Source organism: Penicillium argentinense (genome assembly GCF_028826775.1).
Source record: "Penicillium argentinense strain IBT 30761 chromosome Unknown utg000009l_segment0_segment0, whole genome shotgun sequence".
In the NCBI taxonomy this organism is placed as follows: Eukaryota; Fungi; Ascomycota; class Eurotiomycetes; order Eurotiales; family Aspergillaceae; genus Penicillium; species Penicillium argentinense.
This window is the reverse complement of record NW_026622668.1, coordinates 1,755,505-1,774,822: the sequence shown is the minus strand read 5'-3', so window position 1 is coordinate 1,774,822 and position 19,318 is coordinate 1,755,505. Positions and strand designations below refer to the sequence as shown.

At 53.6% G+C, this 19,318-nt stretch overlaps 7 protein-coding genes across 7 annotated transcripts; 5 read left to right on the top strand and 2 right to left on the bottom strand.

Moving 5' to 3' along the window:
- Positions 1 to 1,053: 1,053 nt before the first annotated feature.
- On the top strand, positions 1,054 to 2,175 carry N7532_008263 (DUF3429 domain-containing protein; the record flags this gene model as incomplete). Its single annotated transcript, XM_056620755.1, has 4 exons — positions 1,054 to 1,272; positions 1,343 to 1,387; positions 1,457 to 1,681; positions 1,753 to 2,175. The coding sequence occupies 4 exons, from the start codon at positions 1,054 to 1,056 to the stop codon at positions 2,173 to 2,175; spliced, it is 912 nt and encodes a 303-aa protein (XP_056471561.1).
- A 2,314-nt stretch (positions 2,176 to 4,489) lies between these two features.
- N7532_008262 (glycerol kinase) lies at positions 4,490 to 6,587 on the top strand (the record flags this gene model as incomplete). Its single annotated transcript, XM_056620754.1, has 4 exons — positions 4,490 to 4,779; positions 5,004 to 5,998; positions 6,053 to 6,219; positions 6,285 to 6,587. The coding sequence occupies 4 exons, from the start codon at positions 4,490 to 4,492 to the stop codon at positions 6,585 to 6,587; spliced, it is 1,755 nt and encodes a 584-aa protein (XP_056471560.1).
- A 1,560-nt stretch (positions 6,588 to 8,147) lies between these two features.
- N7532_008261 (i-AAA protease YME1) lies at positions 8,148 to 10,687 on the bottom strand (the record flags this gene model as incomplete). Its single annotated transcript, XM_056620753.1, has 5 exons — positions 8,148 to 8,204; positions 8,279 to 8,542; positions 8,599 to 10,316; positions 10,375 to 10,477; positions 10,529 to 10,687. The coding sequence occupies 5 exons, from the start codon at positions 10,685 to 10,687 to the stop codon at positions 8,148 to 8,150; spliced, it is 2,301 nt and encodes a 766-aa protein (XP_056471559.1).
- Positions 10,688 to 11,572: 885 nt separating this feature from the next.
- N7532_008260 (uncharacterized protein) lies at positions 11,573 to 12,646 on the top strand (the record flags this gene model as incomplete). The annotated part of the gene is made up of 1 exon (XM_056620752.1): positions 11,573 to 12,646. One exon carries the CDS (start codon positions 11,573 to 11,575, stop codon positions 12,644 to 12,646), a length of 1,074 nt encoding a protein of 357 aa, XP_056471558.1.
- A 641-nt stretch (positions 12,647 to 13,287) lies between these two features.
- N7532_008259 (mannose-1-phosphate guanyltransferase) lies at positions 13,288 to 14,702 on the top strand (the record flags this gene model as incomplete). The annotated part of the gene is made up of 3 exons (XM_056620751.1): positions 13,288 to 13,482; positions 13,601 to 14,624; positions 14,683 to 14,702. Coding segments are annotated over 3 exons (1,239 nt in total), but the record flags the coding sequence as incomplete, so codon positions are not given.
- A 748-nt stretch (positions 14,703 to 15,450) lies between these two features.
- On the bottom strand, positions 15,451 to 16,858 carry N7532_008258 (3-keto-steroid reductase; the record flags this gene model as incomplete). Its single annotated transcript, XM_056620750.1, has 2 exons — positions 15,451 to 16,714; positions 16,794 to 16,858. The coding sequence occupies 2 exons, from the start codon at positions 16,856 to 16,858 to the stop codon at positions 15,451 to 15,453; spliced, it is 1,329 nt and encodes a 442-aa protein (XP_056471556.1).
- A 433-nt stretch (positions 16,859 to 17,291) lies between these two features.
- On the top strand, positions 17,292 to 19,314 carry N7532_008257 (uncharacterized protein; the record flags this gene model as incomplete). Its single annotated transcript, XM_056620749.1, has 2 exons — positions 17,292 to 18,396; positions 18,938 to 19,314. The coding sequence occupies 2 exons, from the start codon at positions 17,292 to 17,294 to the stop codon at positions 19,312 to 19,314; spliced, it is 1,482 nt and encodes a 493-aa protein (XP_056471555.1).
- Positions 19,315 to 19,318: the final 4 nt, after the last annotated feature.

Below are 19,318 nucleotides of genomic sequence, written 5' to 3'. Positions count from 1 at the left end.
AGGGCGGGCTGCACGCGATACCGAGGCGGGACCTCGCCTCTGAAATGAGCGAGAGCCAGGGTCTAGAGTGAGACGAGGATAAAGAATGATGGAGAATGTTGGAAATGCGATCAACGAGATCGCGATCGGAGGTTGGGTATCGAAGCCAAGTCAATGGCCCTGATTGCGTGGATCAGGAATGGCCGTGGCTATCTGTTACGCAAAGGCGGCGTACGGGGCTAAGGTACGACGGGGGGCTGCCCGCCTTCCAAAGCGAGGAATGTCACTCCCGTGACTGCCCAACTCCTTGGTCAAGGACTACAAATGCACAATATCCAAAATAGGAACTTTTTCCATAGTTTTCGCAAATCTAGAGATTATACCAAGCTATAATTCAAGGGCAAATTCAACTCGCTCTGCCAATCCTTCAGCAGCCTCCCACAGCCCCTCCAGTCTGTACCAGAGTGTACGCTTGTTTACTCACGTAGAGTGACATCAGTCCCGTGCAGTCGACTTTACTATCGGATCACGTGGCTTGCTAGGTGCCTTCCGTTTGTGCCACAATCCCTACGCAGTAACTAGTAGCAATCTTTCTGCCTGATTTTTACGGTTAGAATTGCGATGAAACACCACATCATACCATGTTTTTCGAATTCCTGAAATGAAAAACTTTTCGTAATGTACATTAAGATCACACAAGCGTACCCTAATTCATCAATTTGCATCACGTGCCGTCACGGGATCCCCGGGTTCTCTCATAATTTGCGGCCTGAGGCATATATGCCATTCGGGTTGCTGCGGGCCGCCCGAAGACCACACCTCACCACTCAGTCACTTCATTTCTGGATATTCTTATTTGCTCCCTCTCGGAAACACACGGCCTCCCCGACTTCGATCTCGAGTCTCTTTCCGGGTTGATACCCTTATCTCCACTCTTCAATCTCCTCTCCAGCTTCTTTTTAGGCCAATTGGGTGAGTAGACCCGGCTGTCTAGCCATACCCGAGGATTTTCGTGCCCGCGCGGCTTGCTAACCCGACTGCACACGAAAAGCTTCTTTCTTCCATCTCCCCGCCATGCTGTACCGCACCACCGCCGCCCGCTCCGTGCTCCGGGCTGTCTCGAGCTCTAATGCCTCCGTGGCTCGCTCGTCTCTGGTCAACCCGGTCTTCAAGGCCCAGCTGACCTCGTCCGCCCGCCATGCGGTCCGCCCATCCGTCAAGTCCAGCTTCGCGCTGGCCGCTCACAAGCCCGTCACCACCGCCCTTGTGCGCCACTCCTCCTCTTCCAGCAAGGTAAAGATACATTTTGTTTATGCGCGACCCAGCGGGGTAGTTCGATTGCTAATTTGCGACTGATATATAGGACGGCGAGGATGTTGACATGATGGCCGGTATGAAGTCCGAGGCTGTACGTTGCCCCCACGTCTTCAGTGTTTTGAAATAGAATAGGATCTAACTCTGGAATTGCCTTTTATAGAAAGTTATCAAGGACACCTTCAGCCTGGCTGAGGTCCCTAAGGAGGCTCTCTACCTCGGTATGGCCGGTGTTATCCCCTACCTGGCCACCTCGCTGGAGACCGTCTACCTCTCCTACGAGATCAACCGCGCCGCTGCCCTCGGTGACGGCCTGATCTTCTCCGGCCAGAGCGCTGAGCTGATGTTGCACATGCTGGAGCCCGTCCAGGTTGGCTACGGTGCCGTCGTAAGTAAACCATCTCTGACGTCGAGACAAACTTTGAAGATCTCACCCCCGCTGACTTGGTTGACATTTAGATCCTCTCCTTCCTCGGTGCCGTCCACTGGGGTCTTGAGTGGGCTGGCTACGGTGGCAAGTTCGGCTACAAGCGCTACGCCGCCGGTGTGATCGCCCCTGCTGTGGCCTGGCCTACTCTGCTATTCCCCACTGAGTACGCTCTGATCACCCAGTTCCTTGCCTTCACCTTCCTGTACTACAACGACGCCCGTGCTGCCGCCGTTGGCCGTGCTCCCCACTGGTACGGCATGTACCGCTTCGTCCTGACCTTCGTTGTCGGTGCTTCCATCGTCGCCACTCTGATTGGCCGCGAGCAGATCCAGCAGACCGTCACCACCGAGCACACCATCACCGACAAGGTCAAGGCTCTGCTCTTCCTGCAGAAGAAGGAGAAGGAGGAGGCCGATGCTCGCCGCAAGGCTGAGATTGAGGAGGCCGAGTAAATGGGACGCCTCGGATCCACGTCATGTTTGAGTTGTTTGAAGGGGGCTAATTGGAAAGAGCCCCCGTGTTCTCTCTTGATTTTTGCATTCCCCGTGATTTCCTGTAGAATATAACGCAGAACGCACCCGGGCTGAAAGCTTGTTTTTTTCCTTTGTTATTTGGAGAGTCAAAAATATTCGATATATATATCAGTTCATGGGAGCGTACGCTTGTACCACCTGGTAACAATCGGAGCAATCGTATACACATCGAATCATGTGATACCATGTTTTTATATATATGGGGTAATTTCCAACTCTCAAGGCCACAATTACCAATGTTAAACATTATTATGATTATCAAAAGTCGGATTGTTAATGGACCAGATGATTGACGTGCCCACGTGCATATATCAAATCCTGCTAAGCCACATTGAGCTACCAACCAGGAAAAAAGTATACGGGACACTCGTGGAGTCGGCGGGAAGGGGAAATAGATAGGTCCGGGTTGCCGTGGCTGATCGGCCCCACCGACGGGTTGGCAGCCGATATTTCCAATTGACCATACACGAGGAAATGGAGGGAGGCAAGGAGAGGTCGGGTGCCGTTGCAAACGACGATCCCGATTCCCGGAACCCGACCCAGAGCCGCGCTGCATTTCTATTTTTGCCGGGTCATTTTTCGCGTTTCTCGTCGGGTTTACCTTAAAACCAAGGTTATTTCTGTGGCATCTCCCGATCTACGAAGGCATCTACAATTATTCGCCAGTCACCATTTCTCCCAAGAAAAAGAGGGCCCCAATCTAGTTGTTCTAGGCGGATCTAGCGTGCCCATGGTAGCAACCCTTGGGTGTGGCTGGCGGGGTTCTAGGAAGGTAAGGCGAGCCCCAGGTGCATAACGTCCCCCCCCCCCCCTCCGGTTGCGATAGCAGAACATGCGAGATTCCCGTCGGATCGTCGGCCACTCCTCGCGTGATCTACTCGCAGCGCACGTCCCCGTTCCTGGCAGACTGAGCACGATGGTTTTGAATCCCCTTCCCCGGGCTGCGAGGGCCTATCCCAGAGTCCCTCCAAGCCTTCGGGCATCTCTTGGGGGCCGCACGAACCGGTTCTCCAGGTTTTGCGCAGTTGGTGGGCGTTGAACGGCGCCCTTGGATCCACGACGTCACCACCCGTTGGCGACGACGGCCCTGATTGGAGCTGTCGCAATTAGGACCATCCTGGCAGGAAGGCGATGCACAGGCATGCTTGCCCAGACCTCCTCAGATGGTGGATGGCTGATCATTGGAAAGATGGGGAGCGCCGAAGTGGATTCGATTCGGGGCAGGGGGTGGCAGGGACCAGACAAGACAGGAGGGGCAAGCACCATTGGGAATACTCCATGCCCTAGGGCAGGACTATCAGCAGAAACAGCCGAACGAGCAGGGGGAAAAGGCTTCGCGGGTTCCAGGGTTGTTCTTGGCCGCGACTAGATCCCGTCTCCAGAAGTGCCTCCTTTCTCCAGCCAACAATTCTTCCGCATTTCTCCATGAATAGGAACGGGAGGCGCGTTGCGCCCCCGGGGAGCACTAGTTCGCCAGCCAGAAGGGAAAAAAAGAAATCAAAAAGGGGGGTCTAGAACCACTAAGGGACCGCAAAGGAAAAATGGAGCGTGTCATGTGGGCGATCGACGGGGCTCTATATACCCGCTTTCTTCTCAGGTGGACAAGTTGCTGCTCCAGGGTGGGTTTGCGACGTGTGCAGATAGGAGGGGAGGTTGCAGGGACAATCGCATTAAACTGCAATTGTCGGACTGGGACGCGCCATTGGAAGCGGTCAATATGGTAGTCCTCCAGTTGATCTACTAGTACTCGTATGTATACATTCATGGTTGTATCCTCTCAACTCCTGCCTGGAGTATGCCCTGATCGAAAGAATAGGGAATCGAGCTAGAAAAAAAGGAAAACCCGCTAAGAATGATGCACGCAAAGTGGGGAGGTGACGAGGTCTTCTGATCAGAAAAAAAGCCCCGAACCGGATTTGGAGCACCCCCCCACTCGCGCAGGCCAGGCGGTCCACTTTGTTGGATAAAAAGGACGGCCAACCTGAGCTCTTTGCCTTCGCGCCCCTCGTACGTCACGCTCCACTTTTTGCCCTGCCTTGGAGCTTGCCGTATTCGACCGCCACCTGTAGAAGTCTCCCCTCCGTAATTGTCTTCCCCCACACTCTTTTCTCTCCTCTCTCTTGCAACCCGATTTGACTCATCTTCGCCTTTCGACTGGAACTCCGTTCTCTCTCGACTCTGCAACCACCGTGACCGCATCCTCCGTCACGTCCACCACCACCACAACCAGAAGATGCGCAACCCCTTCGAGTTGGACGAATCGAGCGTGGACGGCGACTCGGAGCCTGGCAACGAGTTTGTGGACCGCCCTGATTTCCACGTCCATGTCGAACCCGAACAGACCGATGATGGCGACCGTTCCATCTTGCAGGACGAGGACCGCCGCGGCGACGACCTGAAGGAGCGTTTCATTGGTACCATTGACCAGGGTACCACCAGTACGCGATTTATCATCTTCGACTGCACTGGCGTACCCATCGCCAAATACCAGACTGAGTTCCGTCAGATTCACGAGCATCCAGGGTAGGTTCCCGTTCCTCTCCCACACTCCCACACTCCCACACTCCCACACCCCCATAATCTCTTGGTGCCCCGGGGCCAAGGTGCCTCCCCCGCCTTCGACCCCTCCCGGGCAGACACGAACCCTGCAGGCATCCATCACCGCCCGCCCAACCTTAACAACGCCCCCCGCAATATCTGGATTTCTGCGAATGGCCGGTTAACGTATGTCCTCACCATGTCTACAGATGGCACGAACAAGATCCCTACGAGCTGGTGGAGTCCGCCTTTATCTGTATGGAAGAGGCGATGAAGTCATTCCTCGCTTTGGGCCACTCACGATCCGATGTCGAGGCGGTCGGTATTACGACGCAACGAGAAACCGTCGTGGTCTGGGATTGGGAGACTGGTGAGCCGCTGCACAACGCTATCACATGGACCGACACTCGTACCATGAACCTGGTGCGCGAGCTCAAGGAGAAGCCGGGTGCCGACAACCTGGTCAACCTTTGCGGTCTGCCCCTCTCCACATATCCGTCTTCCGTCACATTACGATGGATGCTGGACAACCTGCCAGACGTCCGAAAGGCATACGACGAAGGTCGAGCCGCCTTCGGTACGGTGGACTCGTGGCTGATCTACAATCTCAACGGCGGTGTCCAAGGCAAGCGCCACGTCACCGATGTGACCAACGCTTCGCGCACGATGTTTATGAATCTCGAGACCCTTCAATACGATGATGAGCTTATGAAGTTCTTCGACATTGACGCCAAGAAGCTTCGCATGCCTGAAATTCTCCCTTCCGCCGACAAGGAGGGCTTCGGCGAGATCTGCGAGGGTCCGCTGGACGGATGCCGCATCACCAGCTGTCTGGGTGACCAGGCATCCGCGCTGGTCGGCCACTGCGCTTTCACTCCCGGAACCGCAAAGAACACTTATGGTACCGGTTGTTTCCTTCTTTACAACGTGGGCGAGAAGCCCGTCATTTCCAAGCACGGTCTGCTGGGCACAGTCGGTTTTCAGCTGGGCCGAGATCGCAAACCCGTCTATGCCCTGGAAGGCAGTGTGGCGGTGGCAGGTAGCGGTGTTTCCTTCCTGATGAACAACATGGGCTTCTTCCGCGACTCGCGAAAGGTCAGTGATCTGGCCGCGACTGTTCCGGACAGTGGAGGCTGTATCTTCGTTACTGCGTTCAGTGGTCTCTTCGCTCCTTACTGGATCGACGATGCGCAAGGAACAATCTGTAAGTTCTTTTGTCTGCTCCCAGCCTCATAAGCATCTACTGACCGTTTTACAGGGGGTATTACCCACCACACACAGCGTGGACATATCGCCCGCGCAACCATGGAGGCGGCATGCTTCCAGACCAAGGCTATCCTGGATGCCATGGAGATGGACAGTGGCAAGGCATTGACGGAACTCGCCGTGGATGGCGGTATGAGTAATTCCGACATTTGCATGCAGGTACGGAGTCTCCGCAAAATATTCTCTAGGTCTACGCAGGATACTGACAGTCTTCATTCCACCAGACCCAAGCGGATATCATTCAGATCCCTGTCGAGCGCCCCGCGATGCACGAAACCACCGCCCTTGGCGCCGCCATCGCCGCCGCTTTCGCGATCGACGTGTGGAAGGACTTTGCCGACCTCAAGTACATGAACCGCGCCAACCGCGCCACCTTCAACCCACAAATCTCCCTCAAGGCCAGCAAACGCATGTACAACAGGTGGTCCAAGGCGGTCGAGATGTCCCGTGGCTGGAAGAACGAGGAAATCCACGAGTCCGACGGCGAGGACGAGGACCCCAAGAAGGAACCGCTCGCCGGCAAATAAAACGCACACCACACATCATATACCTACCATTTTTTACATACGTGACATGACTGCGAGTCGGTCTGTCCCATCACCCGAAGACCGAGGAGAGGCACCCAATCATTCATTCCTCCATACCTCTGCCGACTCATTTCCGCATCCTCCCCCTCGGATTCTTCGGACGTGAATTTACAATTCCTGCGAGCGCACACTGGGACACACATACTCATCTTCCACTATACATATTTAGATCCTTAGATAGCCTCCCTGTCCTAATAGGTGTGCCGGCAAGCGTAAGTGACACGCTACATGCCCGCCTCATGACTGTGATGATGGTTGTGTTCTTGCTTCATTTCCAGCTATGATTTCGGGAAGGAGGAAAGAGCTGGCTTCTTGTTCTTTTTTCCTTCCTTTTTTTCCTTCCCATCTTCCACTTTTTGGCTTAACTTTTTGCTTTTTTTTGGCGGTTGACTGTTGACTACGTTGGTAGTGCATTCTGTATATATCATCCGGAATTTTCGAAACAATTTTAAAAAAAATTCCAAATTACTCAATTGGTCATTACTGTAGTGTGATTGCAATGTGCTTAGGTATGAACTTTCATCTATATAGAATGGCGTGGGGTATGGCTTCTTTGTTTCCCAGTGTATCTCTGGAAGTCATGTCTAGTGTTCCCCTGCAATTCTCGGGAACCTTGGAAATCTTACGAGATATGATGCTTTTCCGATCGAATATCCGGACGCAACAGAAGTACATAATCGGCAGGAGTAAGACTTGATCCTGGCGTGGGGGCTAGCCAGATTTGACGCGTAGTAGATCCTGATTCCTGCTCAGGTTCTCAAAAAATTCCATCGTGAAGTCCTACCATACATTCATTCACGTTGCAGCGCGCCGCGCATTCTACGGCCTCAATACCCAAAAGGAAGGCCCCACCTCCATGAGAATTACAACACCCTGTCATCATGCCAACGGCTATGATGCCGGTACCCGCATCGTGTGGCATCAACTTCCTCGTGAACCAGGCACGGGTGGATGGGAGGTGGAGGAGGCGACGATCACGGCCGATATTCTAGGGTATGACATCATTTTTCTGATGTGGAGAAGAATCGGCATGTTTAATCATGAATGGGCATTATGGGTGAGATTTCCCTGAATCAGATCTTGCTTTTTATTGAAGGTTCTTTGGCGGGCCGGTGATGTCTATCGCTTACGGCAGGTTTTGCGAATGCTTGTCTGGACGCTCGATTGTTTGGAGTCGATTCTTCGACAGATAGGAATTCGATTCGCTTGCGAGTTTACATGGTAGGCGTACAGATTTGTATGTACACGACACAATACAAGACCCAGTTGGGTGGGAAACAGAAGAAAACAGCGAGCGAGACAATGGAATGGAAAAGTGGTGTGGGAGGAGTTGGAATAATGGTATTTTCGAAAGACGCCCGAACGATCCGGGAATGCACAATGAGGAAATATTAGACTACTTCCTCGGTCAAAAAAAAAAATCGAAATGACAAAGCAATCAGATACTTCCTTGTTAAGAGTAAGACAACAGAGAGGAGAATGTACAGCGCAGGTAGGAGATTACTCCGTGGCGTGAGGGGGTTGCTCTGTCGAGGCTGTCGGGTTGAAGTTGGCCGCCTGCAAGGCATCCGGCAACATAAGCGGCGCGCTGGGCGACGACGACAGCTTGTCGAGCTTCTCTCCCGGAGTACCTTCTCCATCTCTTCCTTGGTAAGGGTCTCGTACTCAATCAGGGCATTGGTCAAAAGCTCCAGTTCCTTTCGCTTCTCGGTCAGGATCTTGGTAGCCTTGTCACGGGCTTCCTCAACCAGTCGGCGGACTTCGCCCTCAATCTCCTGCTTGGTTTCAGAGGAGAGGCTGTCGTAGTTGCTGGACAGATCGACGTTGCCCAGCTTCTTGGAGTAACCAAAGCGAGTGATAAGAGTGAAGGCCGTCTCGGTCGCTTGTTGGATGTCCTGTTAAAACGGTTAATATAAGCAAATCATAACTGAAAAGGGCCGAGGAAACTTACTCCAGAAATACCACTCGAAACATTCTCAGGACCGTAGATCAACTCTTCGGCGGCCCGACCACCCATGGCCACAGCAATGTCAGACAGGAACTCAGAGTAATTCCGCGAGACGGTATCCATTTCCGGAAGGAAGTGGGTCAGACCAAGAGCCATGCCACGGGGAACAATGGTGATCTTGTAGAGAGGGGTGGATGACGGCGAGAAATAAGAAACGAGCGCATGGCCGGCTTCATGATAGGCAGTCGACACCTTATCCTTGTCCTGGATAATACGACTCCGAGCTTCAGCACCCATCATGATCTTGTCCTTGGCCCAGTCAAAGTCCATAGAGCCGACCTTGGGCTTGCGGTAACGACTGGCATGGATGGCGGCCTGATTAACAAGGTTTTCCAGGTCGGCACCAGAGAAGCCAGGAGTACCACGGGCAATGACACCGATATCAATATCGGGGCTGAATTGGACGCCCTTCATGTGGTGTCGAAGAATGTCCATACGGCCACGGACGTCAGGAAGGCCGACGGTGACCTTGCGGTCGAATCGACCGGGTCGGGTCAACGCCTTGTCCAGGAGCTGTGGGTAGTTGGTAGCACCGAGAATGATAACACCGCTGGTCTGGGAAAACCCGTCGAGCTCCGTCAACAGCTGGTTAAGCGTTTGCTTCACATAGGCAGCATCGCGCTCGTTTCTCTTGGCACCAATCGCATCCAACTCATCAATAAAGATAATGGCGGGGGATTTCTCACGAGCTTGGTTGAAGAGTTCGCGGACGCGCTTAGCACCCACACCAACGTACACTTCGTCAAACTCGGAGCCAGACATGTAGAAGAACGGAACGCCAGCTTCTCCCGCAACTGCACGGGCAAGCAGGGTTTTACCAGTACCGGGAGGGCCAACCAGAAGAACGCCCTTGGGAAGCTTACCGCCCAGCGACGAGAAACGCTCAGGGTTGATGAGGAACTCGACCAACTCCTGAAGCTCATCCTTGGCCTCGTCACAGCCGTGAACGTCGCTGAAACGAGCTTTCTGCTGCTCAGGCTTGGCCTCGTTGTTTTGCGAACCCCGGATGTTCTTCAAAATACCAGTGCTCTCGATGAGGATCGTAACCACAACGAGGGACATATAAGCGAAGAAGCCGAAAATCAGAAGGAATTTAACCCAGCGGAAGATGACGCTACTCAGAGATTCGTCCACGACAACGTAGAGTGGGGCGTCCTTAGCACCTGTACCACTTTGTCTTGTTGCCATTCCAATTTGACCACCGCCGGTTTGCGCAGCAACTGCCTGGCCAACAGCCTGCAGCTGCTCCGACTTCAGTCCCTGGTTCTGGGCTCCAAAGGCAATGGCATCCGCACCACCCACGCGTTGCAGAGCTTGTGTGTAGATCGCTTCGGTCGTTGAGTTGCTGGCAAACTGAGCAGTCCGGTGTCTTTCCACGACAATGGCAGGCATGTTGGCCCGCAGAAGAGCCTGGTAAAAGGCATTCTGGGCATTGGCGCTATTCGGGTTGTTGTTCGCTGTCTTCTCCTTCTGTGCCAGTAGGTTCTGCGAAGATCCCCCAAACATAAACCGTTGTTGCATGAACTTCGGCAGGCCTTGAGGCTTCGGCGCGGAACGCAGCGAACTGAGGCGGAAAGGCGTTAAAGTAGAGTATGCACGTCTAGCCGGGACAGCGCTGGCACGAGTCGAGGCGAAGGTTGACAAAGGAGACAGGGCATTAGCTGATGAATAAACTATGTTAGATATGCACATTGGTTAGAAGGGGGATGATCTGCTTACATCCGCCCAAAAGCGTTGTTGCACGCGGCATGCGCCGATTGACCATATCAGCTCTCAGCGCCTCAACAGAAACGGAGTCCAAGCACCCCGGCAGAGGAACGCGCTGTTGTGTGGAGTCAGAACCATGACCTTTAACCGATTCAAGGATACTTACCACTTGATTCCCTTGAGGCGAGTTCCGGGACAAAGTATCGCGAGCAGCGGGCGTCGGAGTTCGTCCGGTCTGTTTCAGCGGAGCAGACAAGACAGAGGACATCGAAGGCCAGAGATCGGAAGACACAGCGGCAAGACTCTGAAGCAGAGTCGCGACCATTAGCGATGAGGTTTTGGCTGGAGACCAAGGACCCAGGATGGTATTACTCACCGGCCGGGGAATCGTCGCTTGGAAGGCCATAGTTGTCCGATTTGCGGCGGCACTCGGCCGCGTGAGAAGGGATTATCTGCTCTTCGGAGGTGAAGTTGAATCGTCAAAGAGGGAGGAAACAGGGAGATGTAGTCTTTAGGATGGGGTAAAGGCCATCACTGATTGAAAAGCGGGAGGCGAGGGGAAACGGTGACGAAGGACGGCTTTTGCTCCGCTGCTGCGGCGAATGTAAGTTGCCACTTGGGCCCGGACAGTCAGCCGTAGGTCACGTGGACAGCCATTCCAGGTTGGGTTGGCAGTAGAAGTGCTAACCAAGTTGGTTACACAAGTCGAGCTTTTTGGATGTTAGTTGGGTTTTCCTTAATGGGAGAGGTCTGGTGAGAATCGGGTTGAGGTTTCCACATAATATATGGTTATGATTGCCATGTGTTGACGATACTCAAAGTGTGTCCAAGGCGGTGATATACAATTTTTCGTGTAGAATACGGCCGGTGCTGTCGGCGGTCCACGGTTCGGGCTGAGGTCTGACCGAACAACTAACGTCGGAACATCAACCCATCACGATCGCCATGACTCTCCTCTACAGGCCAAGACACAATGCAAATCATCAAGAGAACCTGTGAAATGTAAGGATCTACTGAGCGACTCTATACTGTGACATCAAACTTCACCATTCGAATGCAACCCCCCCCCCTCCCTTCAAAAGAGATGAAAGAATGAATCGACAAACGGAAGCCGTCTAGTGCCAAGCAATTTGGTACTGTGCGCCTAAACAACTGAATCTGGCAAGGCATCAAGTATTGAAGAAGGCTTGCCTCTACTCGATTGATCATCATGTCCCTCAAGATGATCTTCTTGGTTGGTGCACCGATATCTAGCAGCTTGGACTGGGATGCAGACGAGCTGCTTAACACACCGTTACCACCATTCTATGATATCGAAAATCCCGACCATCATCGGCCATCTGTCGACCTCGAGCAATCCTCCGTAAAATGGAGAGTTCTGCAGCCTTGCTTAGAGGACGAACCGAACCACCAGCATGTCTTTTACCATGGCCTAAACGACCCAAACTTCCTGACGACACGCCAGTTAGGCGCCGCTGGAGATACATCAACTGAAGAAGATTCAATACTATCAATGTTCTACAGTCACTCATTCGCGATCCACGAAAATACCGATGTCAATGTCTCCATATCTGGACTGGAATATATAACGCAGGAGGGCGAGACAGTCCCAGACAGCATGAGAACATCAACCATTAGTTCATCTGGAGAAAGGGAATTAACCGAACCACAACCATCCTTGAGGATGAGCGGACCACTCAGTGACCTGCAGGACATTCCCACCGCCAGACATTTAGAGTCGATCGTTCCGCAAACCATGACAGTGAACTTGATTGTGGGGATCATTGCCATCTATCCACCCCGTCGCGTGGTGACACGGCAGTGGAAGACGGAATTTGATATTATTGAGATGGTGGTTGGAGATGAAACTAGGACTGGCTTCGGAATGAACTTCTGGCTTCCGTCCGAACAGTACACCACTGCCAAGACCAAGGAGAGCGATCGCCTCGGCCAAGCGCTGGCCACGCTTCGACCCCAGGATATTGTCTTACTCCGGACTGTAGCGTTGAGCTCATTCCAGGGCCGGGTCTACGGGCAGACTTTACGCGGAGGCATGACCCAGGTCGACCTCTTGCACCGCCGGCCGGAGGATGAAACGGATGCGGATGGATCCTACCAAGCAAGTTGCTTCCAAAACTTAGCCGCCGATCAGCCGCATCAGAAAGCCCGCCGAGTACGCGAATGGGTTCTGGCATTCGTGGGGGGTACGGATCAGGGAGGCGGTCATCTTTCGGGAATGTCATCGACACATGGCCACCATCGGTTGCCTCCGGACACGCAATGAAGGGGGAGGACGAGATCTCGGGGGGCCGCAGTTGGATCTGTCTCAGTCATATGAGCTTGGGTGGTGCGACGGAAGGAGTTCTATTTCCCACGAGACCGAAACCGACGACCGTAAGGTGCCACCCTCCCTAGCGGCGACATCGCCTGACCTGAAAGTACGGAGCATGTGCGGAACATGTACACCTGAGTCGACGACATACAACACGGCGGCGTCAAGGTTCGCGGGGAAGCCAACTCGGCGGTCCCGATCCAGTCAAAAGCGGCATTGGATGAATCGGCGCCGGGATGGGCTGGGCTGGACCCAGTGTGGCCCGTCCAGAGATGCGGCGGGAGGGGGATTGAGGGAGACCAAGAGGAGGGAGCCCACCCATCGAGCGTGGTTATAGCCGGGTATGAAAGCAGAGAAAGTATCAAGCATCAATTGATCAAATTCAACTTAAGTGATCCATCGCGAGAAGCGTACCCTCAGGTGCGGTAGAAAGTATGAGGTACCTGGCCACGACTTCGAGGCTCCACCACCCCCTTTTCGCTGCAAACGTGCCTCTCCCCAATCACCGCCACTCACGTGCCCCACCTGCCCCCCAAAAATAAATCCATCAACGGCCAGGTGTTCCCTAAATAATGCTATCTCCTCCCTGAGTCTCGACGGCTGATGCTCTCTGGACATCCTCCCATTATCTGATTGAATCCAAACAATTCAAGTGCTTCTTCTTCTACCCCACACATCATGAAGGGTATGCATACCCCTCACTGCTGCTTCCCCCCTCCCCGCTCACCACTGACCACCTTCCAGCTTTAATTCTTGTCGGAGGGTTCGGAACCCGTCTGCGTCCTCTGGTAAGCTCATGTCGATCCCTCAACTTCCATTGACCGACTCAATGGCTTCCTCGCCGGCGGACTGGTTGATGATCTCTCATCGGACTGATCTGGCTAACGCGTCACCCCCTCCGCACAGACTCTCACCCTCCCTAAACCCCTCGTCGAGTTCGGTAACCGACCTATGATCCTGCACCAAGTTGAGAGCTTGGCTGCTGCGGGTGTCACCGATATCGTTCTCGCTGTCAATTACCGCCCCGATGTCATGGTCGCTGCCCTTAAGAAGTACGAGGAGCAATACGGTGTCAACATTGAGTTCTCCGTCGAGTCGGAACCGCTGGGTACGGCTGGTCCGCTCAAGCTGGCAGAGAAGATCCTCGGAAAGGATGACTCGCCATTTTTCGTTCTCAACTCCGATGTCATCTGTGACTACCCCTTTAAGGAACTAGCCGACTTCCACAAGGCCCACGGCGACGAGGGCACCATTGTGGTGACCAAGGTTGACGAGCCCTCTAAGTACGGTGTCGTCGTCCACAAGCCCAACCACCCCTCCCGCATCGACCGTTTCGTTGAGAAGCCCGTTGAGTTCGTCGGAAACCGCATCAATGCCGGTATCTACATCCTGAACCCCAGTGTGCTCAACCGCATTGAGCTCCGCCCGACTTCGATTGAACAGGAGACTTTCCCCGCGATCTGCAAGGATGGCCAGCTCCACTCATTTGACCTCGAGAGCTTCTGGATGGATGTCGGCCAGCCTAAAGACTTCCTTACTGGTACCTGCCTGTACCTCAGCTCCCTGGCCAAGCGCAACCCCAAGCAGCTCGCCTCCAACTCCGAGCCCTACGTCCACGGCGGAAACGTCATGGTCGACCCGTCAGCCAAGATTGGCAACAACTGCCGCATTGGCCCTAATGTCGTGATTGGCCCTAATGTCGTGATCGGGGATGGCGTTCGTCTCCAGCGCTGTGTTGTGATGGAGAACAGCAAGGTCAAGGACCATGCTTGGATCAAGTCTACCATTGTGGGTTGGAACAGCTCCGTCGGTCGCTGGGCTCGTCTCGAGAACGTCACCGTTCTGGGAGACGATGTGACCATCGCCGATGAGGTATACGTCAACGGTGGCTCTATTCTGCCACACAAGAGTATCAAGCAGAATATTGATGGTACGTCGCTCAGGTCGCCCCCGTATTTATTCAATAAATACTAACAGATTGGTCACAGTTCCTGCGATTATCATGTAATCAACCCTTCACCTTCTCGCCTCTCCTCTCTCTTCTTTCACGTCGCCACGCAACATCACAACCTTTCTCTCTTGCCGATACCTTTCTTCCTCTCGTCTTGATGCATGAACCCGGAGTCGTTTTCTGCGTGATCTTCTCTTCTCTTGTCTCGAGCCACTTCGATCCTTGTTTTCCAGCATCTCGCCCGCGACAGTTCATCGTCCCCTGCTTTGCTCTCGCGAAAGTTATTAAATTCCCGTCTTTGACCAAGCCGCCGCGCCTCGAAGCCTAGATGGCAGACCACGCGGATCTTCGGCCGTTTGCAACCTCTTATCTTATTTTAGTCACCTTTTTTTATACTTGATCTGAAACACTAGTACATCCCCCACACCTTTGCGTTGATGTTAGAGCATTTTGCCTTTTGGTTTCTGCTGGTATACCAGCGCACACCGAGACCATACAATATCTGGATTAATGATATCATGGGCGCAGGGCGGTAATGTTGATGTAAATAATAAGGAGGCGGAAATCAAAAGATTCAATTCCAATTCAATTGGCTTCCGTAGAGATGCTGGGTGTCACCTATATTAAATTTTTTGTACACTTTTCTAAACAGGGTAGTAAATTACAAGTAGTAGTCTATCCGAACATTATGGTACATTAGTGTTGATTCCTCATGAGCATCCCATTGGATACTCTCCTGATCTTACCCTAGGGTACCCTAGGGTAAGATAGGGCCCCCTCTGTGGTATGCACACTGTCTCTGTCATCAGTTCTCATCAGCCGCCGACTGCTCAGCCTGGTCAAGAATTGCATCCCACTGAATTCTGAGCTCCTCCATCTGCTTCCAAGACTGGCGACCAAGCTCCTCGAAGTTCTCCTTTTGTTCCTGAGTCAAATCTGTCGCACCGCGCTTGCGACGTCGGTTCCGATCAGCGTCAACAACAGCCTTTCCCACAACGCCGCCAAATCCCCAGCCCTCAACTTCAGTACAGGCCGTGCTTCCCACTCCGCGCCGGGAAGCCGACGAACCCCATTTCACTCTTCCGCCGCCAGCCGCACGATAAGGCTCTTCCGCCGCCTCGAGTTCAGCCAGTGGCGACAGAGCAAGAAAAACTGGAGAGCAGGCGCCGAGATAGGTGGACAAAGTGTGCCAGGGAGAGCCGAGCATGCGCGCGATCCAAAAAGAAGCCACCATCGCCCAGGCAAGTGGGAGCGCCAGAGGAACGATGGAGGTCGCGCAGATACCAGGGTGAGAGACGTGCATGGAAGGCTTGTTCGAAGGCTTGTTGTCGTCAATTGCCTTGGGTTCGTTGTCTGAGTGCATGAAGCTATCTACGGCCCACGGCGCCGTACTGGGAAGGTTGGAGGTCAATGCCAGGACATCCGTGAGAGCCTTGGAGGATTCGTAAGGTGTAGCAGAGCGGAGGCCTTGGATATCGTTGATGTCAAACAGCTTGATAGTCGCCTCGATACTCGACACCCAAACAACTCGACCGGGTCCATTGGGAGTATAGGCTTGCTTCAGCAGCGGCACTACATTATGCGCAAGCATGTAGTGGCCAAAAACATTGGCACAGAAAACAGAGCCCAGTTGTGGCTCCTCTTGTCCCTTTGTCTGTTTCTCAGTCAACACACCAGTGGGTGCGAGCTTGAAGCAGGGCCAGGTCACTTCGTGGACGAGATCGGTGATGACGCCCCAAATGGCCTTGGGCCAGTCAATGCCGGACCAGCCACCAATTCCCGCATTCAGGATGATCGCATCGAGTTTCGGGACATTTTGTAGAAGTCTGCGGGAGAGGGCGCGCACGGAGATGAGGTCTCCCAGGTCGACGCTCTCGGAGACGAATTTCACACGCGCGGAGTCGGAAGGGGATGGGTTGGAGGATTGTAAGTGTTTTTCGAGCTGGCGGCGGGTATCTTGAGCTTTGCGGGCACTGCGAGTTGTGAAGATAATCGTAAGGCATTCGTCGGCAGGGCGCGAAAACAAGAATTCGTCTGCAATCCGACAACAGATCGAGAAGCCGAGCCCGCTGAGGAGGATCAATTAGCTGCGATGCGCGATTGGCCGGGGCAGGCCCTGGGGGTTCAAGCCAATTTTCATTCACATACCTGTTGGCACCAGTCACGAGAACGTAGAGATCCCGTTCCTCCTGAGGAGGCTCGTAGTCACCCATGGCGTGCCTTCTTGAGATTTGGGATCTTCAGGGATCGGGATTGCTATCACTTATGGTCGGGGAAAGCGGTCATGTGATGATAAACCAGGCACCAAAGAATATTTAACCTTGGGAAGTCAACACAAACGAACTGTCAGTGTTGAGACTCAGCTTCGTGGTCGTGGGTCTATAGGAAGAGATAATTGTGTTAGTAAGGAGTTGAATGACGCAGGAAAATTGTTGAGGCGAGGAAATCTGGTACGGAGAGAGTGTTGCTGTCTAGTGGCACGAGATAAAAGTATACAAATACATCACGTGACTGTCCATATGACGGCGATCGCGGCAATCATGGTCGCGGGTGCACCTCAGGACCGCAACTTCGAGGCCGCAGCTCCGCGGCCCTTCAACCTTGCCGCCAGATGCCGCGTGCCTCGTACGGTATGCGCGGGCCACAATGACCACCGCGGGACTCGAAAGATTCGTCCATTCGGCAGCATTTTTCTTCTTCGCCCTTATCCTCTTCTGCCTCATCCTCCTTAGCCCAGCCGATGCCATCTACCAATGTTACGAGACCAACCGACTCAAGAACATCTTCTTTATTACCGGAGCCTATGTGATTACGTTCCTCCTCGCAGTGCTCATCTACGCGACACGTATATACACCAATCGCAGCACCTTAGCAGGTATTCCGAAAGCTTGGATCCCCGTTGAGAAGGAAGATGTGAACAAGAGCGTGAGACACTTGGTGAAGGATGGACTCACCCGGAGCACCGTCCTTGCGTACCAGGCCCGTCCGCGCGATATATCAGAAGAGATGGGGAGCTTTCAGAACCACCAAGATCTTTTGATCGACCCGAAGAATCCGCCATGGGGTCATGTCGAGCACCCGGGCTGGTCATCGCCCGCCTCGCCAGACCTGCCCGATCTACCATACCGCACCGTCATCCCGGAACTTCCCAATCTCATTGAAGCGAAAGCCGTGTCGCTAGCTCCCGCCGACGAGCTAGCTCCCGTCGACCTGGATCCTTTCGACCCGACCGGCGAGCTTGCGACATCATCTCTTCCCGATACACGTGTGGTGGAAGTTCTACAACGGCCGGCCTCGATGGGTTTGCGGCAATACATTGGTCATCTCACGTCATTAGGAGTGATCAATCCCCCGGAGGTTGGCGCCGATTTTCTAGCACTTTATGAGCGCGCACGATTTTCCTCACATCAGTTGCACGACGCGGAATTCCGTGAGCTGATGCATCTATTTGCGGAGATACTACGAGGCATGACATCCCCCGCTCCACCGGCCGTGGAGGAAATCCGAGACAGCGCAAGCAACTACCGTCGCGCGGATACCGAGTCAGTCATTGGACCATCGGATGAGGAGGGCGAAACCGACACCGTGGATAACGATGGGTACAATGGAACATTTACACCGGTTCGAAGCAATAGTCTTCGGCCGTCTATTACATCTACATGGGACACCCAGTCAGGCTATGACACTGCCCCAGCCGCGCAGAGCCCCGACTCGGGAATGTCACCAGTCAGCAGCCCTTATGTCAACCAGGGTATGCTCCATACACCATCAACGCGATCCCTTCGGCGTGTACAGTCTGTACAGTCGGGCCAGTCAGGTAGTTCAGGAGGAAGTGTGATTCGGCTGGCCCAGCCCCAAAACCCGGGGGATCTGCCATATAGCATCAATTACGCAGGGCGTAGATAGGCCCACTTTCCCTCCACCACACCCCCCCCAACATCACCACAGTCCATTCAGACCATGTGTATTATTAGTTTAGAGAACAATATCACTCGATAACGACCCAATCGACCTCAGTGGGGGCTTAGTCATTCGGCAAGAATTGCGATGGTTCCGAGCTTGGCCTTGGCAGAAATGCAAAATGATTGATAAGATCACACTGCATTCCCGACGGTAACGCTTCATCCCATAGAATCGCAACGGCCCTTTTGGTCGCTTATCCTTCCTCCCGTCCGATCTGAACATATCCCAAAAGTACTGCAGAACCGCCGAGCCCTCTTCACCCACCGTCGCAATGCATCTGTTCCGCCGAGGCACCTCGTCCCTCTTCAGTTCCTCGAACGTTTCCCTAGCCTCGTCCAAGACCGACATCACAACCGACGCTGTCGGCGACAACGAAAATGCCAAGGAGGGATTCCAAACCATTTCGGCATCAGACAAACTCTTCAGGAAGCCTGACCCGGCCATTGATGGCGAAGACTGTCTCCACGACTGCGCAACTTGTACAGTGAAATACCCCGCAAAATTTGATGTGGACTTCCAGGATGAGCTGTACGGACAAGTAAATGGATGGGCTACACATATGCTCGTGGCTACGGGCAAGTCAGATTGGGTACGGGATGTTGCAGATGAGCAAGGAAGTGTCATGGAGGCGATCGAGAAGGGAGGAGTAGAGCCTAGCAATGGGGTAAGTCGTCTGCTCCCGGATATGATGAAGTCTTTGAACTAAACTT